Genomic DNA, 24,919 nt, shown 5'->3' with positions numbered 1-24,919 from the left:
TTGGGAATGAGATTAATAAGAAAAGGGGCCAAAATTAATCACTCTCTTTCCTAGCTTCCAAATATCACATTGTATTATTCAACTATTCTTGCTTGTCATTGCACTTTCTCCTCACTTAGGATATACACATTGATAGCTCCATGCTAATCAATTAGAGAGCAGCTTCCTAGATGCCCCTTTCTGCATTTACACTTGCTGTAGGTGCCCCTATTACAGTTTCTCTTATTAATATGTTTTCTGCAAAGCCTCTGCAAACTATTAATAGCAAAACGTCACTCAAAGAAAAGTGAGGGAGTTAATGTCTCTGCAAATTCTGTTTTAATGACCCTCTGCCAACTGGTACTCAAATGTATTTGAGCTCTTCAGTGATGCCAACTGTCAGGATTTAACAGTGAGATGCCTGTGTTTTTTTTTTTTTTCCTCATAACTGACATTTGCATGATCTCAATAATTATATGCAAATCTTACATTTTCCCCTTCTTCTCACATAAGGCTCATGTTACTTGTCAACTGCACAGCTGTCTTGTAAGCCAATGCCTGTGGGTTCCACAGATTTGGTTGTATTTCCATCTATTATAGAGCTTCATTGTTTTATGCATTAACATCAGCATGGAGCAAATTAGCATCTAAATTACAGCTCCCTATTCATTTATTGGATGTACAATCTCAGTAACTTCTAAACAAACTTTTATATTTGAGTCTGCTGATTGTAATGAGGTATATTGGTGAAGTATGTGATTTTTCAGGGCCCTTTCATTATATTCTGTGGTTTGAAAAAGATGGCGATGTTAACTTTCAGCTGGTGAGAATTCTCACAATGGGTGACAACTTTGTAGTTTCTTAAAGTTGGAGCAAAGTAAATTGCATACTTTAGTGATGCAGCTTCCATATCACTATAGAAAGGGTGGAATGTGTGGGGAAAGAGGTGAGCTCCATTTCTTTTCTGTTTCAGCACTGACACTTGAAGAGGCAAATGTCATTTTAATCTTAGATGATTATGAATCCATGTATCCTAATGATATGAGCTCCAACCAAATACAGTAAAGGATAAATTGCATTATGTGACTCATTTACTCCTATTTCTTCCTTTGTGATAAAAATGCTATCTAAACCATCCCCCTAAAAATCCCAAATAGATTGAATGTTCACCAAGTGTGAAATTTATGATAACAAATTTAATACTAAATTGTACAGTTCTGAATTTGTTTCCTGTTTGAAAAATATGGCACAGGCTATTTTATCCTCATTTGGTAATTTAATACTTTCCAATGATATAGAACTTAGAGATTCTCACAGATGGAAGTAAGTAAAAAAAAAAAAAAATGCTGCTAAATGCAAGAATCAGACTTGTAGAGCTGGACAGAACCCTAACAATCATCTAGTCCAGCCCTCTCATTTTACAGACGAGTTTATGATAAATGTACACTTGTCACAAAGATTAGAAATGCACATCAGGATAGTACTACCTCTTCTGTAATTCCCACAAACTATTACTCAGAGCCACTGGTAAACAGGTAAGAAATGAATGTCATTAATTTACCAATGCAGAGACCAGAAGCAACATACTGAAATCAAAGTGCCTTGTTGATCAAGCTAGAGATGCAAGGACAGAATAGGCTGTGCTTTCACATTTGCAAATTATTTATTAGTTGAAGCTATTGAAAGGCAGGCATTGCAGCATCTTTGAAGCATAAATGGATTCATCTTCTCTAATACCGAGGCAACCAGAACACTTACCATCAAATCTAATTCTTTTTCATTATGCTCATCATGTTCCGTGTTTACATCTTTTACATTCTGATTACTGGTTTCCAAGTCTTCCTTGTCCTCATGAGAAAACACAATTGTTGGGATATAGGTATCTGAAAAGTTAAGATAATTGCACCTATGTAAGATTGTTATAATTGTAGGCTTTAACAAAATAAATATATTCGGTTTAAAAATTAAAGAAATATTACCTGTAATCTTTGAATTCTCAGAGTTATTCTCATCTGATGTTACCAGTGATTCTTCTTTACTGTTAAGTTTAAAACAAAATGTTATACTTTTTTTCTGGGACTATATTTCTAAGTATTTTTATAGAGGAGGAAATTCAAACCAATTACAAGCCAAACAAATATTATATAACCTTTCACATTTTCTTGCATTACTTTGTATATTTTTAAATTAAATTGATCTCTTAGAATGATGCAATAATATATATTAGTTGTAGAAAAATGTAAAAATTATTTACACAATTCCATAATTCTAAATAAAATTATTTTACTCATATTAAAACACATAACCAAAGGAAAAATATATGTAAGTGTAGATTATTCCATCATTCATGAATTTAATCTTTGCAAGTGAAAACATTTTTCTCTTGTTTTAAATGATGAAGTTTTATGAACTGACAGTCCATTTGTGGTCATTGAAATTACTTTCTAACGTTCCAATTATTTTTTTGTGTTCCATTTTACTCAAAATTCTTCCAGTTGAACTGACATATTATTAACTCTCTCTCTCTAGAAAAGGAGAAAAAAAACAAACTTACTAGAAACTGAAAGGCAGCTAAATTTATACCCACTTTAAAGACTTCATGTATGTATTGCCAAAGGCCAATTTTACAACCAAAACTTTAGATCATTCATATGGAAGCATACATTTTCTTTCTTTAAAATAATTCAGGTTATACTAGCTTTTCTCTCATATTCTGCATGCTTATTGAGAAAGATAAATACTTTTTTCTTTCAAATGTAATCTGTTTGTAGGTGTATTTGTGGAATTATAAGAATTTAGATTTGTCCATGACACTCAGCAAGAAAAGAGTTAGTGAAAAGCTCACTTTGTGTATAATTATGTCACAAGTCAGTCTATCAGAAATGATTGGCCCAGTCTCCACATTTTCTTGTACTGTCTCAGCTGAATTTTCTCCTAGTGACTTTTCTCAATGACTTTTTTCTGCAATAAAAGAAATACAGAGAGTTCACAATGGCTGATAAATTTGTGTAATAGAGCCTAGTTTTCATTGCATGGACAATGTTGATTCAAATACCCAGAAGGCTAATCTTGTTTCAACAAATCACAAGAAAATTGCAAATTCTTCCATCTTGACCATGTAAGAAGTAATTCAGCTTTGTATACATTTTATGATGCTTAATTTTATATTTACCAAAACTATTTGGTACCTTGAAGTGGGCCCAGAAATGAAAATAATGTTTTTACCTAAGTATAATTTTATTAGAAAAATATTGTATTTCCAATAAGTGATACTGCTTTAATCTATAAATCTATACTGTTTAATGAGGCCTATAATTATGCAAAGATTCGATTTTTGTGGAATCCAACTGCAAGCTGGCACATTTTTCTTTCATAGAGTGCATAGAAAATCTATGTACTCTTAAAAATATATAAACCATTGAACAGCATTTAATTATCCCTTCTTTATCTTTAGTCCCATAACAATGCTGAAAATCTCATTTGTAGAGGGAAAGATCATAACCATTTAAAGCTTTTTGTTTTTGCCTAAGCAAAATGCTATTAATCATTTTTCTTATTAAATTCTCTAAAATGCTTTAATTTTTAAAATGATTGCATCAAAAGGAAAGAAACCTGCTTTTAGCTCACTTTGGGGACAAATAATTAGGTGTCAAACCGTGTATTATTATATTGACTTCTTACAAAAACATATAAATACAGAAATATAGGAAGGAAATCTTAGATTCAGGGGTAAATACAAGAAAGAGAACCTGAAATAGATGAAATTTAAATGTTATATCAAATATCTATTAAAAAATGAATAGAAAATGTGTAAGACTTCTACAGGGAAAAGAATAAAATTGTGTCAATAAATATTAAAGACCTAGAAATTATTGAGAGATATACCATGTTCATAGATAGGAAGAAGATTGTGAAGATATTATCTCCCAATTTGATCTACAGATTCAATTCAATTCTAATCAAAATTTCAAAACAGGTTTTCACAAAATTTGAAAATATAATTCTAAAGAGAAGAATAAAGGACTGAAAATAGCTAGACTACTGAGAAATAGCAGGGTAGAGGAACCTGCTCTACCTAGTTTCAATAGTTCTTATGAGGATATAGTTATTAAGACAGTTATATTGGTACAGAGACAGGCAAGTATTGAGAGCTTAGTAACAGATCCCTACTTATCTAGAACTTTGGTATATGACAAATATAGCATGTCACCAAGCAGGGAAATAAGGGACTTTTCAGTAAATGGAGATGGGGAAAGTGGCTACCCTCATGGAAAAAAGATGAAATAGGCAAAACATATATTCGATAATCAATTCCACATGGATTAAGGTCTTAAATGTCAAAAACCTTGAAATTCTTAGTAGAATATGTAAATATCTTTCAGACGTCAGAGTAGAAAATGTTTTCTTAAATAAGAAAAAAAAAGTGACTATAAAAAAAGATTGTCAGTTTAGCTTTATTAAAATTAAAAATTTTTGTTCATTGAAAGACATCTTTATAATAGAAAAATATAAATAAACTGGGAGAAGATGCTTATGTTATACAAAATCAACACAAAATAAATATCAAGAATATATAAAGAACTTCTACAAATCAATAAGAAAGCACAAACATTTCAATAGAATCAGGGGAGAGGAGCAGACATTTCACAGAAGAGAAAATACATATGGCCCATAAGCACATAAAGGATGGTCAGCATTATTAGGAAACAGAGAAATGCAAATCAAGACCACAAGGAGATGCTATTTTATACTTATTTAATTGGTAAAAATTGCTGTCAATTGCATAAATTGAACCAATCCAAATGCCTATCAACAGAAGAGTAGATACAAAACTTGGAATACCACAAAAGAAATATTATAAAGCACTCAAAATTAATAAACTACAGAAACATACAACAATATGGATAAATCTTAGCAACATAATATTGAATGAACAGTGCTAAAACATTACATCAGAGGAGGTTCTTTTTTATTGAGCTAAAACCTACTAAAATAATTTAAATATATTTATCAAGGAATACATATAATACATAGAATATAACAATAAAGGTTGATTTTCAAGATTATGGTTACATCAAGTGGGGTGAGTCAGAGGAAAGGAATGAGCAAAGGAAATGGTGAGAAGTCGATTGTTTTGAGTGGTAGTTTTGCAGGTGTTTATTATATTATTTAAAATATCTAAATGGCTAAATTCTAGTTTTAGATAATTTATTAAGACAAATGGGTTGCTGTCTGGCCAAAATTACAGGATGTTTATAGATAAAATCCCACTCCAAAATCCAAAGTGTCTGTTATATGACCAATTACATTTAATTAAAACCACTTCAAAAAATTTGAGGAAAAAGGCAAAGAACTTGATGGTTGATGAAGATAGGACCCACAACTATATACAGTTGTGGTATAAGTGAAATATGTTAGTGAATATTTCTAGTCTCCCCTTTATATTCCCTGAGTCCTTTTGGAGCAGGGGAGTTTCTTATTGATCTGTATTCCCAGTGGCTAATACATTACCTGACACATAATAGTGGCATAATAAATGCTGCTGAATAAATGCACAGTGTCCTTTCTACTCTTCCCTTCTGTCCACCTCTTGTCAAAATTATCATAACATTATTCTTCTTTTCTTTCCTCATTAAAATTTATTTTCATAAAAGAGTCTAATAAATTAAAATGTGCATATTTTTGTGTGTCTTGTAATGTTTACCTCCCACTCCAAAGTTAAAAACAATGCTTTTAATTATGGGTTTAAATAGCTAAACAAAAATTTTAAAATCTTCTAATATAAATTTAGAAATTGAAAGGTCAAAAAGGTATGTAGTTTGTGGAGGGATAGTTCATTTCTAGTGCACCTTAAATCATATAATATAGTCACTAGTATTATTTAATCATAGGAGGGGTCATTCATTCTTCTGATATTTTGAATATCCACTATATGCCATAAGTTCTAATAAACACTGGGAAATCAAAGATGAATAATATATATGTAGCCTCTTACCTCAAGGAAGCTATAATGTAATGATGGAAATAGACACATCAACAGGCAATTATTATAATGTGATAAATATTATAATAAATAATGGGATATGATATTCTCTAGAGAAAAAAAAAAACAGAAATGAGGAGAGCATTCAGTTGGAAGAATCAGGGAATTTTTCACAAAGGAAGTGACATTCTAATTAGGTTTTAGGGGAAGTAGGTGTTCCTCAAATAGAGAAAAATGGTAAGGTCATTTCAGGCAGAGAGAATAAGAAGTGGTCAAAGAAGTACAGGTAAGAAAGCACAAAAAGAAGAGAACCATCCAGGAACAATGAGATGTTCAGAGGGTTTGGACTGTTTTGAGGAAAGAATGCCAAGGAATAGAACTGGGGTTGGTTTGAGCCAGGTTTAAACGGCTTAACATGCCAGGAAATGTGGGACTGAATTTTTTCTGTACTTTTAAACCAGTGCTCCGGTTTCTGGGGAGGGGAGTGGAGGAGTTAAATGGGAGAGAGACACCATCAGATTTACATTTAGGGACCAATCTCTGGAAGTACATTTAAGGATCTATCTTAGGAGATCCTGGATGGGATGAGCCATAGTGAAGCAGGAAGGCAAGTCAGGAGGCTCCTTCAATATTTCAGGCACAAATTATGACTGTTAAAGGTGATGGCAATGAGGAAAGAGAAAAGGAATCAAATTTGAGTTAAACTTTTGATGTAGCATCAATGCGATTTGTTGATCAATTCCCTGAATGTAGATTTTAAAAATGCCTTCTTTCTGCCTGACCTTGGCTGTGTTCATGAGATTTAGAAGTCAAGTATTGCTCTTTCCAAGACCTAAGCAAGGGAGAGTTAAGTCTGGTGGTTAACCGGGGCTCCTGCACTGTTAAGTCGGTAAGGTCTTGAATTAGTCTGCTGACTGATTTCTGATGTCTTGCACACTGGGTAATCTGCTTCTCAGGTGCCCATGTAGACACCTTTCAGCCTTTTTCTCTAATCTCTGGTACGTGTGCCTGGACAGTGCATCAACAAGTTATGCCTAGTTTCCTGGCTTTTATTCTAGTCAATTCATAGCGAAAAAGAGCAGAAAGACCTGGATTCAAATCACAGTTTTTCCTGTTATTTACCTTACTAAGTCACTTACTGGCCATGCGACCTCCAACAAGATACTTAACCTCTCTGTATCTCGTTTTTCTCCAAAGTATTGCCTAGTCCTTACACAGGGCAATTATTTATCATAATTCTCAATATGCGGAAGTGTTTAATAAATGTATTATCACTACTGTTATTACCATTATTATTAGTGACATGTAGTAAATACCACACTGATCATTAGTTCTATACTGCCCCAGTACCCGATTCCCGTGCTTCTCCTTTTACTTGGAATTATGTATATTTTTTAAAGTTTACTCCACTCTCTCATATCTTTAATTCACAAGTTACTTTTTTTTCCAGAAGTTACTTTCAAGAGTAAAATTTGCAGCCCATGATGACATACTCACTTAGTCTTTCTAAAGTATACTCTTACTATCAGAGGACCGCCCTCCAAAGAAAGATCACTAGATCATCAGTGAAAGTAACTTTTTATTTAAAATACAAATACAGTGTGCATGGGAATGCTAATCACACTTTCTGCTATTAGCCAATTAATTTATTCACTGTCAGAATTTAGTCACCCTGTTAATATTCCTGCAGTTTCTGGGTATGTGGCACTTATTCTTTTGCAGTTATGGTTAATTTTAACACTGTCAAAATGTAGTAGTTTTAGTATAAGTAATAATATCATTTTTCCTGAGTTTCTGTAATGCTATTGTGCTAAAAGCCCATATGTCTCTTAAAATATGAGTAAAACCTGTTCCACCCAGTCTAAGTCTGAAGTGATGGAATTACCCAACCGGTCAGGGTAAATGTCAGGATTAGGTTGTAGGCAGCAGAAATGTAACTCTGTTCCAAGAGGAATCAAAAAGTTGGCATAAAAAAAGGATCATTTCCAAAATGAGTCATGAATGTTGCATTTGTGTCTCTTTAACACTCTGCTTGAAAGTACTCAGCACTGCCTAAAGAAAACCAACTTGGAATTCTTAGGCATCAACTCTCACTCTGATAAACAGCTAAAAAGTCAATATTGAACTCTTCAAGAAGACGTAAGTGTGCCTTCTTTGTTCGAAGCTTGTGCTCTCATTTGATTTTCTCTACCCACTCTCCCTAAATGAATGGAGAGATTTTAAGTTAGAAATATTATGTACCTCACTTGAAATTTTTTTAAAGACACTTAAGAAGAATATATCAGGATTGGCATTGATAAGTGGATACTTACAGAAATACTGAAAAGGTTTTCCTGGAATAAATAATTACATATTGTGTACTGTTTATTTTCATAATTTTATGGTGATATTTCTCTAAAAATTGACTTTCTAGTATTCTCACATTTTATAGCCATGAATTGGAGGAGTGAGGAAAGCAGAAACTTGTACTTAATGAGAGGTAAAGTTCATAATACATTAACCAACTACTAGGGCTTAGTATCTATTCCTTTGGTGTTACAGTACCGATAGTCTTCTTTTGATCAGGAATAAAACCAGAACAGAAGAGAAATATTTGATCAAAAGAGAGACAATTAGAGCAATAAATGTCTAATTGTGAACAGAAGTGTCTAAGGAAAAAGTTTAAAGGCATAATGCAAGAAGGAATTTAGGATGAAAAGATGAATTAAAATTCAGTTCCTTGATGATAATTCCACAGAGGAAAACAAAATGAAGACAGTTCTGCATTAATAATGGGGATTGAAAGAAGCAAGAAATAATCTCAATGAAAAAACATCAAAAATTTTAAATGGCTTCTATTTCCTTTAGATGCTGAATCTGGAGACTAATAACTAATATGGTAAAGAACATGGTTTTTGTGGGATTCCTCATCTTCAAAGTGAAAGCTCTGGATTAGATTAGGGATATCAAATACAATACTCTCATGCTGGCCTCCTTCTCTCGCACCCATGGCAAGCACTGATAACAGGTCAAGCGACTTCCTAGCTGAGACCAGATTGAGCCCCGTGATCCTTCTCTATACAACCAGGCAGCCACTACCCCTTTATTTCTCAACCCCTTTATTGCTCAAAATGGAAACAATTAGCCTTTCTCAATTTTGACATTAAATAACATGCTTTCCAGTTTTAGGAGTTCCATATTTATGTAGCTAATAGTATTCCATAAATATAATTTTGAAATGTAATTTGGAAATTTCTTAAATTTGTTTTCAAAAGATATAAATGCTAGTAGGATCAATAGAAATAACCATTAACTTTGCAATACAAAGATAAATTCTCAATTAAATCTTATGGTCAGCATTTCAAATTTAATACCTACAGAAATCCTACCCACACAGTTTGTGAGCTAGACTTACATTATTTATAATGCAGATTATACAATGATTTATTCCCAAATTATTTTACTATGTCCAGGTAAAACTTTTCAAATAGTGGAACATTATCAATATCTACAAATGATTGGGATAAACGAACATATTGGGTAATACATATGATATAAGCTAATTTATTACTTTTAAAATGTAAGCATAAACCACGGCAAACCACAAGCCCCTTGAGTAAAGTCTAGTGAACTGCTCAAGTATTCAAGTAACTAAGAACATATCACCACATTAGTGACCAGATGGTTTTATCAAGTCACTTTCCTGTTTTCCAGAAACCTGAATTGCTATGTTCCTAAAAATCTTCTCTATTTCTTTTACTAAATTAGAACATTGCCTATTGCCTCAGTGCTTGATCTTGAAAATATATTGAAAACGATGGTACGATGCCTTCTTGATGCAGGAAATTTCAATAGCAGAGAAAGAAGCAACTAAAAAGCATAACCTTGTTGAAGAATTCTTTGGTAAGTTTCTTTTCCAAAGTTGCTTCATTTCCTAACTCTTTGTCTTCTGCCAAGGATTGCTGTTTTCAAATCTGCTTTGTCATGTTAAAGCAGTGGGTGCTATTTTTTCTTGCTCACCCACCCCACAGAAATCAGGGAGAAAAAATTATTTGGATTTAATTCTGTGATTGAATCTGGGCATCATGTGCAATTTTGTAGAGATGGGATCTCCTTAGAGTGTCTTCTAAAGGAGTACTAAATTGCGAGAATCTAGTGCTTAATTAAGTCAAACCTTGGAGGTTCACGTGTGAACAACAACAACAAAAATTGTAGGTTGCTTTGGGAGAGATGTAATTACAAGCAGAATCCATGAATTTTCAGTGGAAGAAGAGTTATAGGTAAACCTGGCCCAAGGGACTTCTCTGCCACAATCTGCCAATTATATTCTACCAAGAGAGAAATGTAAATGTTTTTAAGTGATGGATACTGGAAAAACTAAAGAATATACATCAGACAGATATCAGAAAAAAATTCTTAACTTTATTGGTCTAAAGTCCTTATTTTACCTGAGTTCTTAATGGAAGTAATTGTTACCAGTGGAACATGTGGGTGACAAAAAAATTAGTCATTGTCCGGCTGAGACTCTTACTACTTCAGAATTCTGACATTCTGATTCTCCACAATTGCCCTACAAAGTGATTTCTAAGAACTTTATACAGCATCCATCTTTTGAAAATTATCAGAGTATTGTTAATATCTATTTTTTCCTAAGGATACTAATTTTCAGGCATTACTTCCTTCATAAAGATATTGATTTGTTTGTGTTTGTGTAAAAAGTCATTATCACAAAATCATGACTATGAGCTAACTAATGCAATTAAGGAAATCCTGATTAAACATGTTTGCTCTGTGAAATCTACATATAAGTATCACCTAAGATATTTGGTCTGTTAAATACTGAGATTTGACATCCAAGCTCTACAGAATTTCTATTAAATATTGTTTTGAAAACTGTTTTAAGAAAAGGTAATTTAAAATGTAAATTGATATTCCCAGTGTATGTGTGGAAAGGTTGTATTTGGAAGGGCTAGGGGCGAGAAGGAAAACAAAGGAGCATGAGACTTCCAGACTGAAATCAAATCATTTGGAAGTGACACTTCTCAAAAGGATCTGTTGCCCAGCTGAGGGTGGCAGCCACTCCCCTGAGCATCTGTGCCCGCTATTGTTCGCCAAGGTAGTAAAGTTTACATGGGGTTGTTCGTTTTGTTTTTTCTTTAGTGGGGAACAAAGTGCCAAACTTCTCCAACTCTTTCCCCAGCTTTTCTCCTATTCCTGGCTCTTGACAGAGAATTGCAAGCGTGTATCAATACTCTTCCCTTTATCTGGAGAGTAAATCAGGTGAAATGATGTATAATTCAGTAAAATATTGGTAAAACAGTTCTTCAGTATTTCGTATAGGAGATGGTAGGTTTTATGTTCATAAGAAAAATCACCAAATATCTTAAATATAATAATAGGGCCAACAAAAGTCAGGGCATGCCAAATCAAGTTAGAAATGTTAAAGTACTGCCTTCCTGTTATTGCTTTTAATTAAATGTTAAACTTAAAAGTTATGAAATCATTTTTCAAAATCCTAGGACCTTTTATTTATGGCTATGCAATTAATAAACGTCTTGTATTTTCTCTAAATTTAAAATTCTTTTATATTTAAATTTTTTTATATTATCAGCTACTGCTTTTTAGTTTTAATAAGTGTTTAGTAACCTCTATCATATGAAATCCATTGGAATTCATTTCCATTTTCAAGAAATTCAGTTTCACAAACATTTTTAAACTAGCTACTCTACTTATGCTAATCACAGCATAAATTGATATATCAGGGAAAAGAGAAATATGGTAAATTGGGTTGGATGGCTTGTGTTAAATTCCAAATAAGAACCCTATTATCAAACTGGATTTGTATTTAACTGCATTTGAAAAGTTTTCTAGGCAGACTCAGGAAGTCTTAAAGCATTATTTCTAAATTTAATGCTTTTGTGAACTTACCTCACACATTAAAATCATCTTAATGCACCTTTTTGTCAAATCTTCACAATAAGATTACAAAAGGAAGGGAGGAGAGGATACATTTAAAAAGCAAATGAAAAAGAACTCAATGGAAGCCTATTAGGCTACCTGTTGATGAGCCTGTAAGAGAGTCATTAATATGCGGATCATTGACATGATAGGCCATAATGACTCCTCCAGGGACACTCATTCTATTGTGTCAGAGACTAGTTAGGGATTCATTAACGTGAACACTCGTGACTTCTTAATATGCAAATTATTAATGCAATGCACTGAGGCATACTCACAAATGTCCACATCTTGTGTTACAGGTTTTCTTTGCCAGCCCTTCACCCACACCTTTTGTGAATTAGTATTTTCTTTCTGTCCTCTTGCAGATTTCTTCACAAAAGATTCTGCACTCCTGTGGAATCTACCACTTCATATTCAAAGACCTCCTCCCCTTCAGCCCACATTTCTTTGATTTAAGGCAGGTTTATATATACAAACCACTTGAACATTTTGACTAAATCAGTCAAAATTCAGCACAAAATCTGATTTGATATTTTTCTGCAATGTCAAATTGGTTTTTGGCTAAAGGCAGAACAATGTGAACGAAGCACTTGTTTTTAAAAAATGAGACTCTGAAACATGAATAGTGTAACCAGCAGTTGAATAATTTGCTCTGAAGGTAGGTAGGGAAAGAGTAGTGGAATAGAAAAAAGAAAAAGAGAGCAGAGAAAGACCATGAAAGAGGACGCAAGAAAGGAAAGTGCAATTAAACTAAGAAGAGTAAGTGTTCGTACCAATGTAGCACATTAAATGAGGAAATGGATTTAAACTGCTCAGTGTCTGGCATACAGCAAGCAATCAATAAACATTAGCTATTATTATTACATCAACACTTTGCACTTTGCAAAAAGATAAAATTAATATCCACATTCCCTGTTGAAACAATAAGAAAAATGTTATGGAGTGAAAGTTGTTCAGTCCTTGAATTAACATACTCTGAAGAAGGGGATCAAACTTATAGTCCTTATTCCTGCAGCATAATTATCTACAGAATTCATAGAAAGGTACTCAAGTATCTTTCAAAGCTTATACACATACCAGGTATGGGAAATATAATTTTTCATCTGGGACTATGTATGCAACCTATATTCATTTTCTTGCCATTTTATTCTAGCCTCATCTAAAATACAATACAATCTTTTACTACTATTTCTCTACTAAATTTCAGGAGAAACAGACCCTTATTTCTAAACTGATAAACCCTAAATTCTGTAGTCTGTCTATAGAAATCTATATCTGTTTATCATAAAATATTAGTATCCCCATACAAAATTAGTAATATAATTTTTTAAGTTAACAGCTTTACTGAGGTATCATTTACATACCACAAAATCCACCCATTTTAAGTGTTCAATTCAGTGACATTTAGTATATTTAATATATTTACAGAGTTGTGCAATTATCACCAAATCTAATTTTAGAACATTTCCAGCACCCCCAAAAGAATAAGCCTGTTAGAGTCACTCTTTACTCCCATCCCCAGTCCTAGGCAACCACTAATCTTCTTTCTGTTTTGAGATATTTGCCTATTCTAGATATTTCATATAAGGAGAATCATACAATATGTGTTCTTTGTGTCTGGCCTCTTTCATGGAGGAAAATGTTTCTGAGGTTCATCAGTGTTGTAGGATGTATCAATGTTTCATTTTTATTGATGAATAGTATTCCATTGTATAGATACACTCACTTTACTCATGTTCCAGCTGATGGGTATTTGAGTTGTTTCCACCTTTTGGCTCTTGTGGACAGTGCTTCTATGAACATTTACATACCAGTGTTTGCATGGACATATGTTTTCATTTCCCCTGGGTAGATACCTAGAAGTGAAATTGCTGGTTTATGATAATTCTATAATTTGTTTCTCCACATCCTCACCGACACTTGTTATTATCTGTTTTATTGATTGTTGTCATTATAGTGGGCGTGAAGTGACATCTCATTGTGGTTTTGATTAGCATTTTCATAGTAACTGATGATATTGAATACTTTTTCATGTGCTTATTTGTCATTAATATATCTTCTCTGGAGAAATATCTATTTAAATCCTTTGCTCATTTTAAAATTAGGCTGTCTTTTTATTATTGAGTTGTAAGAGTTCTTCTGGATAAGTCACTTATTAGATATATTTGTAAATGTTTTCTCCCATTTTCACTGTCTTGACTGTGTCTTTGGGTGCAGGAGTTCTTAATTTGGATGATGTCCAAGTAATAGAATTTTTAAATTAGCTTTAAGATCTTTGCTAACTTGCAGAGATCCTTCATAGAATCTATTTGATTAAAACTCTTTAAATAAGAGGCAATATTATTTTTAACATAAATAATCTTTATTAGTGCAGTTATCACATGCAACCAACTACATTTCATATTCTTGCTCATGTTAATTTCAATGCTAGAAAATGTCCACCAGTTATTGGTCCTAGCCAAGTTCTAGACTGGAGTAGATGTAAGCAGATTCAGGGATGATGCAAATGAACCTATAGAGTCAAGAAAAGAAGTCCAACTGATTTAAGAAGCTTACAGTACAAACACCACCTTACTCCTCTGGTTGGTGCCTTTCACTGGAAGAGATGGAATAGGCAGGAGGAGCTCATCAGTGCCAAGATGGCTCTCCCAGTTGAAGGCTTTTGGATCCCTGATTAAGTAAAGCAAAATTCATTGCCAGCAAACCTAAGAAGATGAAGTGTGAAGGTCTCACTAAGACGGACTATGGTTAGAGATTAATAGAAGAGCAATATGGTGCTTGGGAAGGACAAGTTGAGAACCAGTATGAACTAAAAGGCAAGGAACAGGTGACTGAAGAAGTTGGGCCACAGGCTGGGATTGCTGAAGGAGTCAAATGCAAGGGCTGAATCCTGAAGGGATGCAGTTATGTTGCCAAAGATGGGGATCTCTGCCACACTTTTAACAAGGCAGCACAAGACTTTACAGTCAACATTCTGAAGAATACAGCTATCAAGTGGCTTTAAAAGGATTCAGTCCTTCTACTGGACATCATGCTAAGTCAGAATAATGTTGGACAAAATTTAATGTGTATTCATTCAGCAAGTAGTTAATCTGTGCTAGGCATCATGCTAAACGTTAAACTACTAGCACAAGCTGAGATTGAACCAACTCTAACTTCATAGAGCTTACAGTCTAAAGAATGATAAATGAAAACTAGCAGTATAAAATCACAGCTATACATTTCATGATTGGGGAAGCATGGAGTGCTATAGAAGAAAATACAGTCGACTCTTGAAAAACACAGGTTTGAACTGCGTGGGTCCACTTATATGCAGTTTTTTTTCAATAGTAAATACTACAGTACTACGTGGCCTGCAGTTGGTTAAATCTGACGATGCAGAACCATGGATACAGAGGAACTGAGTATATGGAGGACCAACTATAAGTTATACTCAGATTTTCAACTACAAAGAGGGTCAGCACCCCTGATATCCCCATTGTAATAAGATCCATAACAGGGTCCATACAGGATCCATTCAGGGTCAACTGTAATATCCATAAGTCAAACTCAGGGAAGGCAGTAGCAACTGTGTATATACATGGGCTTGTAAAAAGAGCAGGCTGAAAGAAGATCATATCCTTTAATATGCTTACAAATCATATTTAAAAGTTTGATTTTTCTGAACTGTAAAATATATACTTTTCAAAAAGAAAAGTAAATACTTTCTGAAAGTTTACTTCATTCTAAATGGAAATTAACTTTACCATGCTATTTAAAGTGCCTTTTTCACCTTCCCCAAGTCATCACAAATGATGGGGCAAAATTTCTGTAATAGATGCCTTATTTAAAAAGCTTATCTTTTGTATCTTAATTTCCGCAGTACTAAATGTTTCTATTAATGCTTAAAAATCCCTCAGGCCATATTTGCAAAAGCATTATTTTATTTGCTAATTTTTCTTTGTTTAATAGCATTATTCTTTTGGTGGATACTGAGACTGATTTTCAAATTACAAAAAAAGTTACAACTCAAAACACATGTGTTTAGTCTTTTGTTTATATCATTCTCAACCCTGGTGCATATCGGAATCAGCTGGGGAGCTTTTTAAAAATACCAGTGCCTGCAACCTGCCCCCACCCAATGAAACTGGGGTCTTATAGGAGGATCTAGGCGTGGGTGCCTATTTTTCCCCTTCCTATGCGCACCCAAGTTTAAGAAACACTGGTTTACACTACTATTCTACACTGGCTTTTACTATATCAAAGTATGGTTAGTGGGAAAATAAATCCTTCAGTGAAAATACTCTGCTTTTAAGTTTTTCTATGGGGTGGGAGGAGAGGGTATACATAATCAAGCAGGTTAGCAATAATGTAAATTTTATAGGGATTTTACTTCTGCTACTGTTAGGTCTATTAAACAATTAATTTTTATTCATCATGGGGATTACCAATCCATACATCAGTGAATTTAAATTTACTGATTCTTTTCACTGAAAGGAAATCTAGATGCTGTTTAGGGTAAGAGACATTAATCTTTTCTACCCTAACACTGATCGTGTTTGTTAAGATTTAGACCTGGGATGGTAAAATGTTTTCCAGTTGTACTATGGCAAATTGCCCAAACAATTATTGTAAATGCAAGCACCGTAAAGTGTATTGCCAAGGACACTAGTTGGTTAGATCCCATAAAAGAGACAATTAGTCTTGAGATGAAAATGGTAGAGATGAAGTGACAGTTATTTAAAAAGCAGAACACGCAATGTAATGGCTTAAATGTAAGTTGTGGATAATGCTGATAGTTTAATGTGTTTGGAGTTTATAATATGTAAAATAATGTTTCATATAAAAAGATCAAAACTGCTTATATTCTGGTCTTCTTTTTTCCTCATTTGCTACATAAGGCACTTGCAAGATTACACTTGCTATCTTTGCAAATCATTTTACGATGGTTTGCTTGATTTATTATATGTATACAGTGTTAATTTATGAAAAATATTTTCTTCTTACAGGTATCAATTTACATAAACTTATCCAGTATCTACAATACTCATAGTCTGTTGTCAGGATAATCGAAAAATTTTGAAATAAAATAATAATAGATAGAATTATTCAGTGCTTTTTAAGATAACTCAAATGTGGAATTTCTTCTCTGATTAGATTAACTGTAACACAACTGCACCTTCACCAAGACAAAATTGCAACTCAGTCCTTCAGTTGCAAAGATGAATCTAAAAGATTGGATATAAGGATTTGGGCAGCGAGAGAAAGCAGAAAGGGACCCTAAAAGACTTTAGAGTCAAAGGCAAACTGCTGATGACATATTTTCATCTGTACCTTTGCTACACTGCCCCTTTCTCTCAGAGACCCTGTGGGTAGTGATGGGTCCTGTGGGAAATAAGCCCGAGAATGTAGAGGCGACCTAAGGAGCACGAGAACCTAATGTAAACAGAAGGGGAGATCCATCACTTGAACTTTCTTAGAATATTTGCACTGGTTGCTTTGTTCTGAATGGAACTCTCTTCTCCCAGATTTCTTCATGACTGACTTTCTTCAAGTCTCTGATCAATTGTCATCTTCTCAATGAAGTAGTCTTTATTCCTTATTCTTCTTATGCTGCTCTGTTTTTTATATTCTCAATTGCATATGTCATCTTCTAAAATAACTTACTTATTCTTTATGTTTATTATCCTGTATTCATTTCTTCTAGTCATCGATCTTTTTTTTACTCTCTTTTAATACACAAGCTGAAAAGCATAGTAAGAACTTTGCTACTAATATTTTGATTTTTTTTTTCATGTGAACCAAGATTCATACCCTCTTAATCTTGAGGTCATTGGTACTATAGAAAAAAATATACTAGTGTAATTTCCATGTATCCATCCAAGAGGATAAAGACTGAGATGCCTGGACTAATATTTTTCACTAAATTAAAATGTAAACCTTAGATTTTGAGGAAGGATTTGGACGAAAAACAATTATAGAAATAAATTTCCCCTAAGTGTCGCCAGAGTAGTAAAATAAATCACCCATAAAATAGTATAGAAATACCTAAAAATTAGTGCCATAATATATATATGTGTTTATTTACGTTAAAGATGACCTATAGCAGAATTCAGTTAATATTGATAATGAGAAAAGGATAAAACCTATGTTTTAAACATTCTAACATACAGAACCAGTAAGTAAAAAACAGTTATGAACATAGAAAATCAATATCCCTTTTTATGGACAGTGACCTAGTTCATACTTTTCACTCTATTCTGCATACGCTTTCTGGATTGATATAAGTAAAATAATACTTTATCCTTGAGCATAGGAACTAAAGTTCAAAATCCTTGGTCTAGCAAGACTGTGCAATTCTTTTTCAACCTTTTTCTTCAAGTTTGATTCTCACAATTCTTTCCATTCCAGGCAGTCAAATTGACTAACAAAACCTCCGACTTATCTTTTTTGCTGCCGTGTCCACAAGTATTTTTTATTCTGTGTAAACAGTCTCATAACTCTTCTCCACCTACCCAAGTTTTACCATTTCCAGATCAAGTTCAATTCCTCTGTGATGCTGTTTCTGATCAGGTCCGCCTGCAGTAAATCATTTCTCTAAAGCCTGTTGCTCTGCACCTCCTATGCTCTCCTCTAAGTCTGTGTCATTCCATTTTTGTTGATAACTAACTTCTCATGTGCATAAATATTATCCATTTATCAAATTAATGCTTGAAAATAGAAGCTAACTAGAAGAATCCTACATAAATTAAGGACTCTGTAATTTCTTTTTGGTTAATTGGCTGATTGGGGCACTATGGTTCAAAGCCGCAGGGAATTAGAGACCTTAAATCACAAAAAGAGCTTTTCCTCTTATATATTTCCTGGTCTTGATCAAATAAATCCCTTTTGCCTAAATTTCTTCTCATGTAAATGGGACTGGCCTGTTGACTACAATGTATAAAAGTGATCTAGTGGGAGATAATTTTATATCACTTAAGAAATAATAATAGAGACATTTAAAGTATGTATTCCTTAAGTTTATATAATTAGAAATTTCTAAACAAAAGAACAGCTAACTTGTTAAAGTAGTAAAATATCATAAATTTAAAGTTGTCGATGGACTACTTGTCCATGCACAAGATGAGAGTCCCACCTGGTTTCGTAGACAAGTTCTAATAAATGTTACAGATGCTCAGATAAAAATTAAAAGAATGAAAGCAAACTGGTCCAAAATTACCATAAGTGGTCAAGGAATTCCCCAGGAATTGAAGAATAACACAGAAAAGAAAGACTCTTATAATCACACCAACATAATTTTGAGGGTTTTCAAAAAAATTAATTGCCTCAGAATTTACAATTAGTCACAGACAAGAGTATTCTGTTGTACTAATAAGAATACCCCTCCAGGATGCTCAGTCAATAGCTAAGCTTTCCCCAGATACTGTTTAACTCAGTCTCACAAATGCCATTTTCAGTAGGAACCCATCCATATTTGTATACTAAAAGTTAATTGGACAACAAAAAAATGTAAATGATAAAACTTTAATTTTCAGCAAGTTTCATTAAAACACTTCTTCCGAGAAAGTGAAACGTAACTATTTACAAATGCCATGCATTACCTACCTCAATAATACATTTATACTTTGGGTGGAAACTTCAGGTTTTATACAATAAAGCTCTTTAGGATATTAGGAAAATTATAGTAAAACTCTTAATGAAAACTATGAGATGATAGTTGAGGGTGATGATGTAGGAGTTAATTGATGTGTCATTATCCATGAGGTATATTATTATTTTGCCATATAAAATATGTAATTATTTATGCTAATTTCCTAAAAACATATATTTGTTTCCCAATTCTTATATCATAAAAAGAAAAATAATATAATTTTAAAATTTAAATATTATAATATAATAACAGTACTATTTCCATCTGAGTTTGTTAATATTTTCACAAAACATTTTAATTGTAGTTTATAGTCTGCAAAAATCAGCAATTAGCTACAAACTAGAAAGTCACATTGCTTATGTTTTTCAAAGGTAAAAGCTTTTGCCTATAAGAATCAATGTAACTGGACTCCTCATATAGTTTTAAAACATTTATATACAAGAATATGGGAAGTCTTCATATTATTCCTATAAATTTTTTTAAAATCTAAAATTATATCAAAGTAATTTTTTAAAAAAGTACTCAATAGGGACTTCCCTGCAGTGGCTAGGACTCTGCACTCCCAATGCAGGGGGCCCAGGTTCAATCCCTGGTCAGGGAACTAGATCCCACATGCCACAACTAAGACCAAGCACAGCTAAATAAATAAATATTTTTTTTTAAAAAGTACTCAACAGAATGTAGCAGATTCATCATACTACCTTTTTGTAGGTTTTAAGGTTAAACATTTACATGTACTGCATTATTTCTCTTTAATTGTTTTTGTTTTATGGTTTCATATAAGCAAAGACCAAGAATCTGCAATCTCAAGACAGAGAGGACGTGGTTTAGGTGTTTAGGTTTAGGAACAGGGGAGGAATCTGGTAGAGGCAAAAGGCCAAGTCAAAGGAAGTCATTAAGGTAAAGAAAAGCAGACAGAACAACAGCCAGACCCAGAATCCACAGGTGTCAGAATCAGTGAGTGCCACAAGCAGCAGCAGCAGAACTAACATGAGTATTGGCCCGGGTCCTGGCCCTGGCAAAGAGAAAGAATGAATGACTCAGTTCTGATCAGTGGACATACAATATCTGCCTTTGGTCTTTTATAATTCAGCCTGTTGGATTTTTCTCTTGTCCCACTGGTCTGGATTGTGATATGAAGGAAGCCGAAAGCTGACCAATGAGTATTTCTTTTATTTGGGATGTTAAGATTACTTGACATTACAGAATAGTAACATTGTACTGACTCAATGAATCAGCTCTTTAGAAGACAGGAAAGAAGGAAAGACTAAATAAAGTGTCCTATAGTAGACTATATTAACTTATTTCTCAATTTGATCTTTCTTAGATACCCTGGTAACTGAAAGTAAATTTAGACTGACTACAAGATGTTAATATGGTTAATATGTTCAATTCTATATTTAATTTTGAGTCAATTTAGACAACAAATGTGGTTATTGAGGAAATAAATTTCCCTCTTAGCTGTTGTTTTTATAATGTGTAAATATGGTTTTTGTATACTCTGTTCTTTATTTTTTAAATAATGTGTTTTTTTAAATAAATTTATTTATTTTTGGCTGCATTGGGTCTTCGTTGCTACGTGCGGGCTTTCTCTAGTTGCGGCGAGCGGGGGCTACTCTTCGTTGCGGTGCATGGTCTTCTCATTGTGGTGGCTTCTCTTATTACGGGACATGGGCTGTAGGCACGCGAGCTTCAGTAGTTGTGGCATGCGGGCTCAGTAGTTGTGGCGCACGGGCTCAGTTGCTCTGTGGCATGTGGGATCTTCCTGGACCAGGGCTCGAACCCATGTCCCCTGCATTGGCAGGTGGATTCTTAACCACTGCGCCAGCAGGGAAGCCCCAAAAACAATATTTATTTTTAATCAAATGAACAATCATTACTTCTGTGGCAATGGAATCGAATATGAGTGTAGAATTAATAGGAGTTGGCAAAAGAGAAATCAGTTCTTATGTTGATGTTTCTTATTTGCATGACTGGAATGATGACTATGACTTTAAACAAAGTATAGGATAGAGGAAGAAGGATTAGGATTGAAGGGGAAATGTAACTTTGGTTTGGGACGTAAGGGAATTAATTTGCCACATGGATATCCAGATGGAGATGACCAGTAGGACCCTGATTTTTAAAGATTGTGAAAACAATAAAAGCACTCATCATTAAAATTATAAAAAGCATAATTCATTCTTTAAGTACTCAGAATGGATACTTTAGGATTTTACCAGGCTCTACGGTTATCAGGTTTAATCAATATTTTTTCAGAGCTTTTCCACACAAAACCCTTTGTTAGTCACAGTGGGGAATAATGCTTAAACTAATATGCCACTGCTGACCTCAAGGATCTTGCAGTCCAGTTGAGAAGATGGCACACACATTAAAGTTTTTAAAAGTGCAGGAAAAGGCCACCATTTGAAAGGCCACCATTGGAAGAATTCTGGCTAAACAGATATAGAGGGACATATGACAAAAGTCCTCTTCTTCCAAATAAAAATATCTGATAAACAGTAAGTTTCACTGAATGTTAATTTCTTTGCCTATAAATTGCATCAGATGCACACATGGCAAACAGCAACCCTTTCATTTAAGGAAAGTTGTTTTATTTTGCATCATAGGAGTAGCTACTCCATGGGAAAATATTGCCGGAAGCGCTGGTAATTTTAAGGCAGTATAGTAAATCTGTGTAAGGGCAAAAGCAAGTTCCATAACATGGATAAATCGACAGTAGGAGTAGCTCTGGTGAACTACATGAGTTTTATGAGATTTGTAAACAAATGCCTTGAATGTTCATATAACTGCCATTGTCTAAAGCTTAACTTGGTTTGCCAAAGGTAACTTTGAATGAGGTATTACTAATACAAACAGTATAAAATACTAGAAAATTATGAACTATCTTTGTGAAAAGTGAAAAGCTCATATACACATATGCGCGTGTGCTTTCCACACAAAAAAGCAATGCATCAAGGATAACTTGAATGTAGGTGGGCAAAATTACTTATACTGCTCCCTATGTTCAATTTACTAAATAAATTATCAACTGGATTGACTGTACCAGTCCTCTGTACATATTCATTGCTTCGAACAATACCTTTTAGTCAGAATTGTACACACACATATACACATATACACAGAATCAATAATTTTAACGTATATTCAAATGACTTCTGCTTGTGAACACAGTATTAACCTTTCTACAAAAAGGTACACTTACAACAGTTTAAATTTCAGCTGGTCAATGTTACATTTGGTTTTTACAAATCTATTCAAAATTTCTTTTTTCAATGTACTTACAAAATTATATTATTGAATGAAATTGTATTAAAAATCAGATTTCTAGAAAAGGGTGTGGTCATTATTCAAAATTATTCATTATTTGTCTGAGAGAGTTTCAACAGTTCTAATACAGCTATCTTTTTAGGTAGGATTGAGAAATAAATGACATGATCTTCTGAAGTACTTTTAATTTTGTGATTTAGTAAAATAAAGCCTCTTTCTCTTCTCTGACTCCCACAGGAGTCCAATACTCAGGACTCAGAGCTAAAGAGGGCAGGATTGGGAAAGCTTCTTAGCTAGCCTATTAACCTATCCAGCTGCCCCGATACCTTGGTTCCCGCAGTGCACGGTCCTTGTAACAGTGCTATCATTCACTGGTTGGTGGTGATTTTTTTCTTCTCTGACTTTTGCTTGAAATACTACAAACTAGTTTATTAGTTTAATCATTAGGAACTCAGGGGGGAAATCTAAAGTTGTTGAGCTTATTTGACATGGAAAATAGAAATTAAATACTTTAATTTTAAAGTATAAGGATAGGAACTCCAACATTTAATTCGGCTGAGAATCAGAGTAAACAAATGACAAGATTAAAGATACAGAACACGAATGGCTACATGAAAAACATAGAATTTCCTGATAGAATACTTTACTAAAGAACACAATCTTCCCAGGAGATGTTTAAAAAGAGAATATTATAAGCATTTGGCTTGGGTAGTTTTCAGAATAATTCTGCCTGAAAGCAAAGGATAGAATTAGAATGGTCTCTCCTACAATACAATTCAAGGAAGACTGCTCAGGAATCAAGTGCTGTATTAGCATTGGAAAAAAATGATTATCACTTTATTTACACTAAGCACAGTAGTCTTAGACACTTACTCAAGATTATATATGAAGATCATATTTTTTTCTGCTTGTACCTGAAAGTGATTTTAAAATTCGGCGAGATTTTTCCATTGGCAAATACTCAAGAGATTTAAGTTGTAACAATATATTATTATAAAATTATTTATAAACATTAATCCTCAGGAGGAGATATTAGTAAAATGTGAAAATACTCAGCTTTATATCATATGTGGCTTATGAAGCTGAAAGTTACCTGAGCAGTTCTATGTAATTTGTAATTGTGTGAATACATCCACAGTAATTTTTAAGAATGAAAATCAGCTTAGGGTTTTTATCACAGCTTTAGAGTCAATAGGTTAGCTTTGTATCATGGTTTAATTCTGTAAAACAAGCAGAGTACCATCAGTGTTAAATGGGCTATAAAATCTGTTTCACATAATTAGGAAAAGCATCTACAATTTGGCATGCTTTACAGATTTAAATTTGCGGGATATTTTGATCTTTTTTTCTACTGCAAACTTCAAAAGGGGTGAATGAAATACAAATCCACAACCGCACCCAGGACAATCATTGTCTTACGATGTTAGAATCCCATTTATAGTTGTGACTTGAATAACACTGATGTACAACACAGACAGACCATTTTCAGAATAACTAGAGGGGGAGGGAACAGTAAAATTTCCTAAAACAGGTTTGTTTAATGTACAATTGGTCTCTGTCACTAAACAATGCTGTATAACAGTCCAATTTGGCAATCTATTTCTATTTGTCATAAAATCTTTAAACAGCAGGATAGTATGACTGAGGTTTCAAAACCAGTTATTATTTATATAATAGATAATAACACTACCATGCCAGTTACCCAAGTAAAGCTATTAGAGAAGCAGAATAAAAACCTGAAAAGATTTGAGAGTTATGCCCTGAGGAGCTTTTTCTTTTTATGTAGTGGTGGGGTACAGAAAATGCTTTCAAAGCAGAGAAATGACCAAAATTCAATGGTGTATAATATATCTTCTTAGAGGAAAAAATTATATCAAATTCAGTTTCATTAACTGAGTTATTTGTAATGAGGTAGATGGACCTAGAGTCTGTCATACAGAGTGAAGTAAGTCAGAAAGAGAAAAACAAATACCGTATGCTAACACACATATATGGACTCTAAAAAAAACAGTACTGATGAACCTAGTGGCAGAGCAGGAATAAAGACACAGACGTAGAGAACGGACTTGAGGACACAGAAGGGGAAGAGGAAGCTGAGACGAAGTAAGAGCGTAGCA

At 33.6% G+C, this 24,919-nt stretch overlaps 1 protein-coding gene across 1 annotated transcript in view; it reads right to left on the bottom strand.

The window, feature by feature from the left end:
• PPP1R3A (protein phosphatase 1 regulatory subunit 3A) overlaps positions 1–24,919 on the bottom strand; it is a 38,758-nt gene that overhangs the window by 6,264 nt on the left and 7,575 nt on the right. Inside the window, exons 2-3 of the mRNA XM_007195107.2 lie at positions 1,959–2,017; positions 1,738–1,862 (exon numbers count right to left, since the gene is read on the bottom strand). Of these exons, the coding sequence (XP_007195169.2) occupies positions 1,738–1,862; positions 1,959–2,017 (184 nt within the window). The remainder of the gene's footprint in view (positions 1–1,737; positions 1,863–1,958; positions 2,018–24,919) is intronic.

The sequence above is a fragment of the Balaenoptera acutorostrata genome, chromosome 7 (assembly GCF_949987535.1).
Source record: "Balaenoptera acutorostrata chromosome 7, mBalAcu1.1, whole genome shotgun sequence".
NCBI lineage: Eukaryota > Metazoa > Chordata > Mammalia > Artiodactyla > Balaenopteridae > Balaenoptera > Balaenoptera acutorostrata.
This window is presented reverse-complemented; position numbering and strand designations above follow the sequence as displayed.